Source organism: Bos mutus, chromosome 20 (genome assembly GCF_027580195.1).
Source record: "Bos mutus isolate GX-2022 chromosome 20, NWIPB_WYAK_1.1, whole genome shotgun sequence".
NCBI classification, from domain to species: Eukaryota; Metazoa; Chordata; class Mammalia; order Artiodactyla; family Bovidae; genus Bos; species Bos mutus.
The window spans coordinates 25,815,571-25,830,526 of NC_091636.1; the positions used below are offsets into that span (position 1 = coordinate 25,815,571).

The 14,956-nt window shown below is 44.2% G+C and overlaps 1 protein-coding gene across 1 annotated transcript in view; it reads left to right on the forward strand.

The window, feature by feature from the left end:
* Window positions 1-14,956, forward strand: part of MAST4 (microtubule associated serine/threonine kinase family member 4) — a 617,121-nt gene that overhangs the window by 584,489 nt on the left and 17,676 nt on the right. The window contains 7 exon segments of the mRNA XM_070357543.1: window positions 2,025-2,147; window positions 2,352-2,464; window positions 4,434-4,561; window positions 5,205-5,440; window positions 9,671-9,871; window positions 11,835-12,064; window positions 12,587-12,709. Coding sequence (XP_070213644.1) covers window positions 2,025-2,147; window positions 2,352-2,464; window positions 4,434-4,561; window positions 5,205-5,440; window positions 9,671-9,871; window positions 11,835-12,064; window positions 12,587-12,709 — 1,154 coding nt within the window.

The following is a 14,956-nucleotide window of genomic DNA, read 5'->3' on the forward strand; positions in this document are numbered from 1 at the left end:
GGTACTAGTCTTGTGAGAAGTATCTCTTCCTGAAATTGTTTCAGGATTGAATTTTCCTTACCTCCCCCGTCAACAGTGTGCATGTTGGTGGTAGGATGGGGGTGTGATTCTCATGGCGAGATTTTTATAACGTGTGTACCTTCTCTTTACACGGGAGAGTGAAAGTCGCTCAGTCATGTCTGACTCTTTGTAACCCCGTGGACTATACAGTCCATGGAATTCTCTAGGCCAGAATACTGGAGTGGGTAGCCTTACCCTTCTCCAGGGGACCTTCCCAACCCAAGGATCGAATCCAGGTCTCCCACACTGCAGGCAGATTCCTTACCAGCTGAACCACAAAGGAAGCCCAAGAATACTGGAGTGGATAGCCTATCTCTTCTCCAGAGGATCTTCCCAACACAGGAATCGAACCGGGGTCTCCTGCATTGCAGGCGAATTCTTTACCAACTGAGCTATCAGGGAAGAAAGTATGCTATACAGTCCATGGAACTCTCCAGGCCAGAATACTAGAATGGGTAGCCTTTCCCTTCTCCAGGGGATCTTTCCAACCCAGAGATTAAACCCAGCTCTCCCACATTGGTGGGATTCTTTACCAGCCGAGCCACCAGGGAAGTCCCTTTACACGGGGGACAGTGTAATACTTTGATGGGGTCTGCCCTTCAAAATCTCTCTTTAAAATCATAAACTGAATTACAAATATTAATTCAATTCACGGAATTGTCCTATCAGGCTCATTTGGTAAAAAGAAACCTAAAACTTAGGAATTGGGATTGCTTTTAATCACATGTATTATAAATCTATCAAACAAGTTTGCCAGTTTCTTATTTAAGAATCTGTAGGCCATAGAATCTAATTCCTACCAATGTTAATGAACAATCCAATGAAATTGAATGATAACCATTATATATTATCATCTTTATTAAAATCTTACCTTCATACATATGCCTATGGCTGATTCATCTTGATATATGGCAGAAACCAACACAATATTGTAAAACAGTTACCCTCCAATTAAAAATAAAATTTTTGAACTATTTGGAGTTCCAGTAGTTAGAATCTGCCTGCCAATGCAGGGAACACGGGTTTGATTCCTGGTCTGGGAATATTTCACATGCCTGGGTCAGCGACTGAACCTGCATGTCCTAGAGGCCACAGGCCACAACTAGAGAGTGACCCCACTCTCTGCAGCTAGAGAAAGCCTGTGTGCAGCAACAAAGACCCAGCATAGCCTGCTGCTGCTAAGTCGCTTCAGTCGTGTCCGACTCTGTGCGACCCCATAGATGGCAGCCCACCAGGCTCCTCCGTCCCTGGGATTCTCCAGGCAAGAATACTGGAGTGGGTTGCCATTTCCTTCTCCAATGCATGAAAGTGAAAAGTGAAAGTGAAGTCGCTCAGTCGTGTCCAACTCTTAGCGACCCCATGGACTGCAGCCTACCAGGCTCCTCTGTCCATGGGATTTTCCAGGCAAGAGTACTGGAGTGGGTTGCCGTTGCCTTCTCCGCAACATAGCCTAGATATATATAATTTTTAAATATATATAATTTTTAAAAAGAGAAAAGAGAAATCGATTGTGGTAGGTATTCCCCCCCCCCAAAAAAAAACACTTACCTCCAGAGGAATTAATGCCATTACCACGTTTTATACCTTCTTAGAATTTTAGGGGAGTGGTAAGCAGCAAGTCTGCTTTGGGCCAGTGTGTGTCCATGTCCCCAGGTTCAGCATAATGGGATTTTAAGTGGCCGTGTCATTAACCTTTGAAAAATGGAGGAAGTCATGGAAAAATTAACAAAGAAAAACTGTGCCATAGCAACTGCTGTTCGCAAAATCAAATCCCCTGCTGATAAATTATGGGAAAATTTTTGGAGCTTTGGGTTGTAGCATGAAAAAGATTTCCCTGATTTCTTTAATTCTCTCTTGATAATTTTTTTTTTTTTCTGTTGTTCTTAAAAACTGATGCTTACCTTTGTTGGGAGGATAACTGAACACTTTTCCCTCTGTTCTTTCCCTCCACTCCCTACCCTAAGGTGGTGCGTATGAAGTCAAACAGCATCGATTCTTCCGTTGCTTAGACTGGAACAGTTTGCTGAGACAGAAGGCAGAATTCATTCCCCAACTGGAATCTGAAGACGACACAAGTTATTTTGATAGTATGTGCATTATCTGACATAAAACATTATTTGGCCTTTTCTTTGTGGAAAATCAGCTCTGTTTTTGATAGGTACCTTTCAGTCCTGAACCCATGAGTTCTGAAACATAATGTTGCCTTGATAGAGAAACTCATAATTAAAATAGCTAAGTTAAAAGCTGAAATTCTGAGTAATTGAAACTGCTTTCCAAACCTTTTCCTGCAGCTCGGTCAGAGAAGTACCATCATATGGAGACTGAGGAAGAAGATGACACAAATGATGAAGACTTTAATGTGGAAATAAGGCAGTTTTCCTCATGTTCACATAGGTTTTCTAAGGTAAGTGAAATATGGCATAAGAGGGTCTCTCTTAGAGAATTTCCTACTGGTCAGATTTGTTGTTGTTTAATTGCTAAATTGTGTCGAACTCTTTGTGACCTCGTAAACTGTAGCCCGCCAGGCTCCTCTGTCCATGGAATTTCCCAGGCAAGAATATTGGAGTGGGTTGCTATTTCCTCCTCCAAGGGATCTTCCCGACCCAGGAATCGAACCCACATCTCTTGCCCTGGCAGGAGGATTCTTTACCATTGAGCCACCAGGGAAGCCCACGGGTCAGATAGTTGGTACCTTAAATACCTTTACAAGATTGTGAAAACCACCTGTGCTGTTGCGGAGCTTGGAGTCTCTTTTAGGGAGAGAAAAGAGTGACCCCACCATTTTGATAAACCAGCATTCCTACCCCCATGCAGTGGTATATTTCTCTGTTTCCAGCTCCACAGATTAATACCCTTTTTCTTGGAGGCAGAGACTTGAGCTCACGGTTTTTCTTTGGGGAGTATCTGATACCTGGTCTAGCTCTTGCTGGGCCATGGAGGCATCTCCCACTGCTTTTATAAGAAGAACTTTAAGCTCATTGTGTGCAGAGCCCTCTTCTAGTATCCCACGGATACAACACAAAGGAGAAGGCTTAGTGCTCGATATAAGCCCAGACTCTTGGAGACAGTTGATTGTGAAATGAGACAATCTTTTAATCAATGATAGAAAGGGTAAGATATATTAAAGGGGCAGTAGGCCAGCCAAGCTAGAATTTTAGAAATAGATAAAAATCAATGTTGGAGAAAGGTGCTTTTTGACTGGTAGTGGGAAGATTTAAAAGACAAACAAACCAAAGACGCACCTGATAGTCCTGAGATAAGCAGGGCCCTGGGAAGACAGAAATGAACCTACAGGGCACCCTAACTTCATTTTGCTATCTTCACTCAAGATATGTTTTCTGTTGCCATGGCATTTTGCATCATTATTGTGCAGCTTTTCTATAGCAGTGAGTGATTTGAGGGTGTTCCGTAGCTTTTTCTAAGTGACTACCCAAAGTGCTCTCAGATTGGCCGACACTGCCCTCCCTGGGTACAGGAATGACACAGGGAGGTAGGGATTTCCCTGGAGGGGAGGCCCAGGTCTAGAGCAGAGCCAGGAAAGAAGCTGATGACAGTTCAGGCTCTCCTGGTGCCTGTTCTCTGGCCCGTCAAAGCCATCCCCTACGCTGCTCCCTCTCTGCTCTCTCCTGCTCTTTCGCTACCTTCCTCCTAATCCCAGGAGACTATAGGAGCTATAAGGGCCATCCCCATGAGAACAGCAGTTGGCTGGCTTGGGTGTAGCGAGTGCTTCCTGGGTTGGACTCTCAGCTCTCTGTTTCTGCTTCCATGTTGCTGGTGATACAGCAGAGACCTCAGTTTGCTTAAGCTATGATCCCCTTCAGAAATCCCAGTATCAATACATGAGGCTGCCTGTTGGTATATGTGATTTATAAGCCAAACAAATACCTCACCAAGTACACACTGCATCTCCCCCCAATGGGTCTTGAAACAGGTAATTTATTTTTCTCTTCCCTCTCAATTCCAATTCATTTTTCTACTTCCTGCACCTGACTGGGGGCCATTCAATCTTTTTCTCTGTGATTTTCTTTTTCTGATTGGCTTCATGGTTAAATGTAATCTAATGCGTGCATTGATCCCAGGCCTGGAAACCCCAATGCATCTATGGATTTTGTTTGCAGATACAAAGTCCATAGTGAGATATGGTGAGAATGTGATGAATTCATAGCTCCCCACTCCAAAAGGAAATAAAATTGTACAATTGGCCACTCACCTCAGGACTCAAGTAAATAGCATTGGAAAGTACCTTCTGAATACATGGCCCCAATTCAAACCTTAGTCAAACTCTCAGGTTGTTCTCCCAGGACTTTTTTTTTTTTTCTTCTGACAATCCCTTTCAAGAAGATATTAATAAGTACTGATTCTTTGCCTTGCAGGTCTTCAGCAGTATGGATCGAGGTACTCAGAATTCAGGAGAAGAGAAGGAAGACCCTGGGGACAAAACTAAAAGCACAACTTTGCCATCCACGGAAACACTAAGCTGGAGTTCAGAGTATTCTGAAATGTATGTGAAATGCTTGTTAAGAAGCATTGTAAACAGTAGCTACCAGGGCAGTGGTTCTTAAACACGAGCATGCATCCAAATCTCCTGGAGGGCCAGTGGAAGCAAAGTGCTGACCCAGGAGGTCTGAGATGAGGGCTGAGAATGCATATTTCTCTTTTCCTTTTTTAAAAAATACAATTGTATATCCTTTTACATTTTTTTCATGTATTTATTTTTAACTGAGCTGGGTCTTTGTTGCTGCATGGGCTTCCTCTAGCTGCCCTAAGAGGGGGCTGCTCTCTGGTTGCAGTGCACGGGCTCACTAGTTGTGACGTGTGGGCTCTGCGTGTGCTCAGTACTTGTGGTGCATGGGCTAGTTGCTCCACAGCATATCAGATCTTCCCAGGGATCAGACCCATTTCCCCTGCATTGGCAGGTGGATTCTTACCACTGGACCGCAAGGGAAGCCCCAAGAGTGTGCTTCTGACCGGTTCCTGGGGATACCTCTGGTCTGGCACAGTTTAGAAGTCACTGCCCTCAACATGTGTTGGTTAGGCTATCTCAGTTCCATTTTTACCTGTTTTATTTTTGTTCCCTAAAATTCACCTTGCACACAATTTCCTAGTGTCTATAGCTATATGACTTTGTTTTGTGTTTAATTAAGGCAACAGTTATCCACATCCAACTCTTCAGACACTGAAAGCAACAGACATAGACGCGGTGCTGGGCTGCTTCCCAAGCTGGCTGTTTCAGCAGAGGCAGAACACGACGGGGCCGCTCCCCACCCCAGAGAGCTACACGAGGAGCCGGAAAAGCCAGCCCTGCCTGCTGCAGAGAGTGCTCAGGAGGAGCCCGAGGTCACTACCCCGGCCAGCACCATCAGCAGCTCCACTCTGTCAGGTAAGGCCGTGGGCTGGCCCCTGCCATCCCAGCATCGCCCGCCAAGCTGACAAGTGACTGCGGTGCTCGGACAGGCAGTGATGGTGGGTGTTTTGTGTTGCTAGACTCTCTTACAGCCCCACTCCTTAGGGTTGGGCGGTGGACTCCTCAGAGCTGAGATCAGACATCTCAGCCCTCTCCTTAGTGCATGGCTGTACGGCCAGTCTTTCTTGCTTCACCTGAAGCCTTCACGTCCTCTGATGGGTTTCAGCGGCGCCCTTGGATGGTCTTCAGAAGTAGAAGTAGGGGAGCTTGTTCTTCATTGTGGAGGCAAAGGCACAGCACGGGTCTTGTGGAGCTGCATCTAACTCAAAGTGATGAGTAAGCAACCCTGTCAGACGGTCAGCAGGACCCTCAATAGCGTCTTAAATCACCACCTATACAGTGTAAGCCAGTTTTCCCTTCAATGTTCAGATGGGTAGCTGTTTCCTTGAAGGAGCTGGTTTTTGTTGTGGGGCCATGTTATACCCAGTCACCGAATAGTCTCCACTCTAAACCCTCAGTCATTGCAGCAAAATTCTCATGCCATGAGGTTCACAGATTGAAAGGGGAGAGGGGAGTCAGAAATATCAACACAGTTCAAACTGATATCTTGTGTGGCTATGAAACCACTCCACTGCACACAAGTTTCCAGCCTCTAGGTAACTGGTGAAGACACTTCTGAGACACAGTGTGGTGTGTGGGAAGCAGTCCAGGGGGTTAGGCCTTTCCTGGGAGAACTCTTTTTGATGTTACTTTTGTGGGAAGTAAACCTTCCTGACCAGAAGAGCAGTGTCTCCACAGGTTTTTAGAATGCCTATGTATCATGGCAGAGAAGGCAATGGCACCCCACTCCAGTACTCTTGCCTGGAAAATCCCATGGACGGAGGAGCCTGGTAGGCTTCAGTCCATGGGGTCGCTAGGAGTTGGATACGACTGAGCAACTTCACTTTCACTTTTCACTTTCACACATTGGAGAAGGAAATGGCAACCCACTCCAGTATTCTTGGCTGGAGAATCCCAGGAACGGGGGAGCCTGGTGGGCTGCCGTCTATGGGGTCGCACAGAGTCGGACACAACCGAAGCGACTTAGCAGCAGCAGCAGCAATGTATCATGGATACTTGCGGCCCTTAATCACAGACGTGTCCTCATTAAATGATTGGACTTACTCTTCCCTCAGAGCAAGCCCTTGAGGTGCATTTCAGATGTTATTTGGTTTATAAAAATGTTATTCATAGCACATCCTTCCACAGAGCAATATGCATTTATGCTTTCAAAAAATAAAAATATGGGTATGGCTTAAGGTTGCTATAATAAATGTTTTCATTAAGCCATATCCAGGATGCTATATTGATAACCATGAATGATTATCGTGAAATTTTTTTTAACTAACTGAATATTCAGTGTATAATTTTGTTTTGTTTTGAATCATTTCAAAATAACAACTTTTACAAACAGGGTTTATTTCTGCCTCACTAAAAGGTCTGGTTCTGCAGAACTTCATGTGAGCTGATAGTTGATCATGGGGAAAAATAATGTTGGGTTTTTCCCTTCTCTCTTTTCCTCTCAGTTCTGTTTCCATGTGGGATAATTCCACATGTCCTAACTTGGTAGAGCCAAGATAGTAGCAATGAAAAAGTGTGTGAAAACAAACTAGTAGCCTAGGATTCCTGTTCATCTTGGTATCGAATCAAATGTGGATATGTCAAGTGCTTTATATTTCTGGTTACTAAGTTCTCATGTGTTTCTTAGTTTATTATTTACTCTGAATAGGGCTGCCTCTATTTCACATGTATTCTTAATATGATGAATTGTTTATGATCTCTTGGACTCTTCTGCCTGCTGACTCTCAGACAGTTATAAGGGAGGGGGAGGGGAATGGTGTCTAAGCATTTGATTGATTACTTTCATAATTAAAAAAAAAAAATCTGTCTCTGTCCTGCCATGCATTTTGATTAATAGATTCAAACCACCTTTCTCTCTGTCTCCCTCAGACACACACTAAAAATAATCAAAGACCTTGGGGGCCGTACAGAATGGAGAGATGAGCTGGTTTGCTCCTCGCCAAGGGTGATTAGGAAATCTGAAAACCGTGACTGTAGTAAAATTAAATTTGTTGAATTTTATATTGCTCCACCATCAAAAAGAAAGAAGCCTTGACATTTACAGAACATTAAAGGGACATTATCCACCCTTGGCAGGAAAGACTCACACGTTTATATGCAGTGCTATGAAACGAGATGGCAGAGGCAAGCAGGGGGATGATAGAAGACACGCACTCCAGCACTGAGAGAAGCCCAGCTTTGTATGTGTTTCCTTCTCTCAACTACAATGTATTTGAATCAGTGAGAAGCAAAAGTCTTGAAAATTTAGGTTAGTGCTCGAACGCATCTGACAAATTATTCATCGTGAAGAGATTCAGCTTTCCAGTGCATACTTGTCAATGATCCCATCCAAACCAAACTAGAAGGGAGGAGTGAGCGTGTAACGTATCCCAGAGCAAGCTGAAGGTTTTTGAGGTGAGATTTGATTCGTGAAGCAGTTTTTGTCTAGTCCCTCAGCAGTTGATTTCTTAATTTAGAGTGAATAGGATAGATACACTGTTAAATGGGGTTGAGTTTAGCATATACAAGTGGAAAGAGGGTTGTTATTTGCCTTGAGATTATCTTCTTTAGTAGATATTTGCTATGAGCAAATCAGCTCATCTCTCTATTCTGTACGGCCCCCAAGGTCAGATGGGTGTCACACAGATGACTGGGAATCTTCTCCCGTGCCTACAGCGCCTGCAGCGCCTGGGTGGCCATGGACTGCGCGGTTCTCAAGCCCCACTGTCCCGGGTCCTAGGCTCCCCTTAGCGTGGACCACGCCTGTGGGGTCATGCCACCTCTGTGAACTAGGACTGTGTCTAGCACTGCAACAGCAATGTGAGTTAAATCCAATTAAGCCTCTTTTCTAGGCAAAGAATGTCATGGTCAGCACTTTACGATGTGCTGGCTGGTCTTCCAAAGGATCATTTATAATGGTATTCAGTTCTCTCTGTGTATTGCATATCTTAATGTGATGATAGTGCTGATGATTTTTAAAGCACAGGGGGCTTCTAGTATAGCATTTAGAAAGAAAAGGGAGATAAGCATTGTTTTTTCTGGACAGACAAATATGTATTATCAGTGATAAGGAAAAAGAAAGGAAAAAAAACCCAAAAAACTGATAGACCGTGAAAGAAAGAATAGGAGAAACGGAAAGAGATGGTCGTGTTACTTGTTTTTCACTATGTCACTGCTGACAAGAGAGAGCTGTCTTCACACTGGGCCTGTGCACTTACCAGACTGGGATCAGTGACATATTCTCTTACATTACTCTGCTGAGGGAAGTCCTAATTTTTTAACTTAAAAAAACCCTTCCGGTTTATATTGAGGGTAATAAAATTAAAAATAAAGAAGGCATGTGGCTGGCCTAGAGGGGGACAGATCTTCTCACTGGTCCAGGAATTTCAGGACAGGTCAGCATATGTCTGTGTCAAGACTAAAGCCAAGAAGACGTAGTGAGCCATTGGGTAATGCCGCGGGTAGTGAAGGAAACTCTTGGTCTTGGCTTGTGAAATTTACAAGGAGCTTAGATGAAAGGAGGTGTGGGAGGTCAAAGGTGACACTTTAGGCACTTTTATGTAAGTTACATCCTGAGCCTAGTGTGAGATGAGTCTTGGAAAGATGGTAGTAGATGACAGGGGCATAAGTCTCTATGAAGTGACTGAATGATGTCCACTTAGCAAAAACCGGTATTAACTGCCTTGCTAATGCTGATCACTAGTATCATAGGATGATCGTGGTACGCTGTGGGCGGTCATGGGGTTCGTAAAGTGACGTTTGGTTCATGGCCTTTCACAGTGGGGTCAGGAGGAGGAATTGTCTATTAAAGTTGTAAATGATTCTAAAACGCAATTGTTCTTCTAGTTAAATGGAGTCAACTAAGAATTAATGGACCTGTGTACAACGAGAATGGAATCTGGATGGACAGCTCTTTCATTCTCTCTCCTCCAACTCACCTTTCTCGAACCAGTCACTTGATTTCCATGTTTGCCTGACACCACGTGGACTCATGCGCCACACGGGCCTCTGTTTCCCCGTGTTCGTCCTTCCCTCTCTCTCCTCCCTCCTCCCCAGCTCTCCTATCCCAAATTCTCCTGAAATGTTTATCCCTTCTTCTTTGCACAGTTGGCAGTTTTTCAGAGCACTTGGATCAGATAAATGGACGGAGCGAGTGTGTGGACAGTACAGACAATGCCTCCAAGCCCTCCAGTGAGCCCGCCTCTCACATGGCTCGGCAGCGCTTAGAAAGCACAGAGAAACAGAAAGCCTCGGGGAAAGTCACAAAGTCCCTTTCTGCCAGTGCCCTGTCCCTCATGATCCCAGGAGGTAGAGACATCGACTCGCATGAAACTGTGTGGCTTGTGCATGTGCCCCCCGCTCCCTGGCATGCTGGCTGAGATGCAAGACTGCTTGAACCAGTAATGGGTGGTGCCCTGGCACAGCCCTCCTGAGTGACTCCCTGGAGGGCCTTCAGGGCTCCCAGAAAACAAACGTGACTTACCCCTTCGCACTTCTTTCAGCAGCAGGAGATGAGGCAGGATCCCTTCCCACAAAGGCTTATTTCTTTTGTTTTCTTTCTTTTTCCTTTCTCCCCTCCCCAAGTTAAGTGATAAATTTCCCTCTTCTGAATAATTTTTCTTCCCTAGACCGTGCATCATTTATATCCTTTACAGAGCTGTTTACAGCATCTGTGTCAGAAAGCTAAGTATAGTTTTTCTCATCTAATTAATGAGGAAATCAATACAGAGAACGTACGTTTTTCATTTCTGGGGATGCAGAGTGTATCACAGACAGCACTGAAATTACAAGTTTTACCAGCCTTGTCTGTTGGGTTATGCTTCCTCCTACTGGTAGCCTGGTCATTTTCTGCCTTATATTTAAAAAACTGGGCTTAATTATGATTTTGTTGAATTGCGGTATTTTTCGACAACCTAGTTTTGCCTCTACTAATCACAAAGTCTGGTGTAATTTCACTGGCTGAGATGAAAATATACACACTGGTGCTTGTGACTTATCACTCAGATGACAGACAGTAAGAGAATGGAAGCGGCAGTCAAATTATATTGCAGATGGCTTGAAGTTGGAAGAATACAGACCATGTATAAAAGGGATTGTTTACATTTTTGAAATTTCAGATTTGTGCAGAAAGAAATGTTCATTGAGGGGGTAGTGCTCACTGTAGCATGCTCTGTTTTCTGGGAGATGTCCGTATAGCACCTTAAAACAAACACCCTAGTCTGAATGACTATTCACAAGCACAAGGCAATGGCTCCAGTGTGGTCAGTAAGTGGAATGTGGTCCAGTCCACTTTGAGAGCTGGTGAGAAAGCCCACCTCTTGGTGAGCGTGGGTCAGTTATTCAGTTTGGGGAGGTGAGGAAAGATGTATTGAGGAGAAGAGTCAGGGGCATGGCTTTCTTAGCAGTTTGGAGCTGTGTGTCCGCTCAGCCTTCTTCCTGCCTTTGCATGTTTTGAAGTTCCCTGCCCATCAGCGTGGGTCTGTTCAGCTGGCCTTTGGATGAGACAGAAGGTAGCCAGGAAAAAAGTGTCAAGATGCCACATGAAGTCAGAGTGAAAGAGCCTGGACATTGATACATTTAGCTAATTGTTCTCCTTTGGACAGATGTAAGATTCTTGCCTGGATAATCCCATGGACAGAGGAGCCTGGCAGACTTCCTGGTTCATGGGGTCGGAAACAGTCGGACATGACTGAGCACGCACACATCCCAAGAGTTACAACAGAAGATAGTCTGGATACTTTGAGCTTGCTGTGGCCACAGTGTTACTCACTGCACCCCGGGAGTCTTCAATAGCACTGGCCTTTCGTAGCCTGGCCCTTACTGAGCTCAGATTTCAACCACAGCATCTTGTTGTAGATTATTCTTTTTCATACACAACACACACACAGGTGTGCGTGCACAATTTCATATGACCAGTTAGGATTTGTTTAGATTCACATAGATGAAACAGTGACAAGAACCATAAAGAAAACGTGTGTTTGTTCATAAAACAAGGAAAACAGGATAGAATTGATGTTGAAGAATATGAAGTGAGTTTGTCTTAAAATTTCTCTATCCACCTGCATTATCCTCTCAGAAACCTTGCTGGAACTGCAGGTACTATTTGAAGAGAATCAGTTCTTATCATAGTAATAAGGAATGATTCTTTTATAGGAAAGTTACCATTACAGTGTTTTCCTGATGCAAATTGTTTCGTCAGTACTCACTCAGTAATGCGGCTTCCCTGGTGGCTCAGTCGGTAGAGCTTTGATGACTGGCTTCTTTGTTGCAGATATGTTTGCTGTCTCTCCGCTGGGAAGTCCGATGTCTCCCCATTCCCTGTCCTCGGACCCTTCTTCCTCAAGGGATTCCTCTCCCAGCCGAGATTCTTCAGGAGCTTCTGCCAGTCCACACCAGCCCATTGTGATCCACAGTTTGGGGAAGAACTATGGTTTCACCATTCGAGCCATCCGGGTGTACGTGGGAGACAGCGACATTTACACAGTGCATCATATCGTTTGGGTGAGACTCTCTTTCTGGCCAGTTTTCATTCCCAGCAAACTAGAGAATGAATGATCAGCTGAGGCATAGTTAACAACAAATGAGTTTCCTGGTAAGCTGGCGTCTGGGACCTGCTTCATATGCTTGCCCTTTATCTGTGTGGGAGGACTGAATTTAGCAAAAGTTAATTCTTTTTAATAATTTTGTTAGTCTTCAAATCTGATTATCCACTCTATATACCAAGCTTGTAGAAATAGTACAAAATAGTCCTATTTTTATCCTTCTTTTCTTAGTCTTTTCCACCTGGCCTTCTTTTTTTCTAAAATACTTTCTCAGGTCACCTGAAATAATGCTAAAGGAACCATAGGAATTACCCTTTTTAGGAGGATGGCAGAACAAAAATAGTGAGCCATATTTTACTGGTTTCCTCTTAGAATCACAGGATCATTTGTTGAACTCAGAATATTGTGCTGCAAGAGAACAGTAGGTGTCAGGGTTGTCATCTGTTTGCTTCCTAATGTATCTTCTCCTCCTGAATTTTAGAATGTAGAAGAAGGAAGTCCAGCTTGCCAGGCAGGACTGAAAGCTGGGGATCTGATCACACACATCAATGGAGAACCGGTGCACGGACTTGTCCACACAGAAGTTATAGAGCTCCTGCTAAAGGTACTGTCTTTTTTGATGTTAGGGCCATCTAGATGAAGCAGGTAGCCAGAAAGAACTAGCACCAAAAGTTCTTCACTCAAGTTCTAGTGTTCTTCTGTAGGGACTATCCATACACACTCAGTCTCTTTGCTGAGAAAGCGTTCAGTGGTCTGTTTAACATAAAGGCAAGAACAACATGAATTTTTTGGTTTTACATCATGAAATCCACTTTCATGTATCTGCCACAGTCACTTCCTAATTTAAGTTTTCTTCTTATCCTAAATTACAAATAGAGTGCTCTTTTTTTGTGTATCACACGTAGTAAAATTTGTTTGGAAATCATCCATCCTCGGTGCGATTTTCTTTAGCAACTTTCAGTACATCTTATTCTATTATGGCAGAAGACAGTGGTATTAAACTGTGAGGTCAGGTCTGAAGCTTGATTTGAGAGTTGGGTTTCTTTGGAAGCTAGAGCTGTGAATATATAATAGGTGGTAACGGAAGAAGGGATGCTAGCAGTCACTAGACCTTTCTGTCCTTGTACAAATAAATTTGAATGTAGATCAGTCTCTACTTGGAATTAAGCTGATTCAAGCCAATGGAGTAGGAAGATCACAAAGAGCATGAATGTGATGAAGAGAGATGATCTACACTCATTCTCTCATTTCTGTTGGGCTGTTTGCTTTGCCACTGCTAGCTAAAGAATGGAGAAGGCAATGGCAACCCACTCCAGTACTCTTGCCTGGAGAATCTCATGGGCAGAGGATCCTGGTGGGCTGCAGTCCATGGGGTCGCTAAGAGTCGGACATGACTGGGCGACTTCACTTTCACTTTTCACTTTCATGCATTGGAGAAGGAAATGGCAGCCCACTCCAGTGTTCTTGCCTGGAGAATCCCAGGGACGGGGGAGCCTGGTGGGCTGCCATCTATGAGGTCGCACAGAGTCGGACACGACTGAAGCGACTTAGCAGCAGCAGCAGCAGCAGCTAAAGAATATAAAGTTATAGCCCCAAATATGAATCTGGTTAAAACAAAGATGAATCTAAGTCTCGATTTTAAGTTTTTTCAAGGAAAAAATCCTATCTGTGATTAAAGAAAAAATACAATCATTAATTGTAGGATTGTTTTACATGTCAGCAGATTTATAGATGACTTCTCAGTGTGAACACAGGGAGGGATTACTAGGGGCTGTCAGAGAGGTGTGAGCCATCGCCTCAGATAGCCTGCAGCCTGTTGAGAAACAAAACATGAACGCATGCTTGTCATTTAAACAACATGCATTCAGACTGTTTCTAGAGCACTTGCTAGGCAGGTACCATGGTAGACACTGGTGACGTGTCTAGACACGGTAGACATTGGAAATCAAGGTACAGTTCTTACCTTGCGGACTATGAGGGACATAGGGGATGTATGCAGGTAGATTAAGTTCAGCTTGATTAGCAGAGCCATAGCAGGGGGAGGAATGCCATACTTCTGCAGAGAATATTCTGTGAATAGGGAGAGTCATCGCCCAGAAGTGACACTGAACTGAAACTTGAAAGAAACTTGGGAATTTGGAATTAGTGCAGGTAGGTGGGTGTACAAAGTCTTTGATAAGTAAGTAAGCCTTTGATAAGTGACTTTTATCCTTCTTTCTGTCATCCCCCAGCCAACACAAGTGTATTCTTCAAAAGATTCAGGGTCTGGCCCACATTCTGAGAGTAGTAATAGAATGTACATTCAAAGGTCCGTTGTGAAGTGACAGATTGTAGGGAAGTTATTGCCATTGATCAGTCCACAGCATTAATGAAATTTTGGTCTTGACTTCAGGCCCCATGGGAGTAGGTGACTGTCTGCTATCCTCCATACCTACGGGTGGTTCCCTTAACTCTAGTCAACTTTCTCACAAAGGCATAGCATTGCTCACTGGAGGAATAGGATGAATATTGAGGGGACATTGCAGAGCCATAGGCAGTATGGGAAGCCAGCCGTGGCCGTGCTGAAAACGTGGCAGGTCTGACGACAGCCCCGCAGGAGAGACATGGAGCTACTATTAAAGCTCCCCACGTCATCCCTGCATTTACACGGTGCCTGGTTTGCAGCTGGGTACTCAGAAAATGGTTGTAGAATTGAGGTGACTAGTAGGGTTCTCCCTCGCTTGCTGTCCAAAAGTCACCATGGGAGGAGCCAAGCACCACACAGCTACTTGTGTTATGTCTTCATGTACGTGCTGTTCAGTTTGGGAGTAAAACCTTGAGATGGCTGGAGTCTCTCTGCACTTTGCAGTAT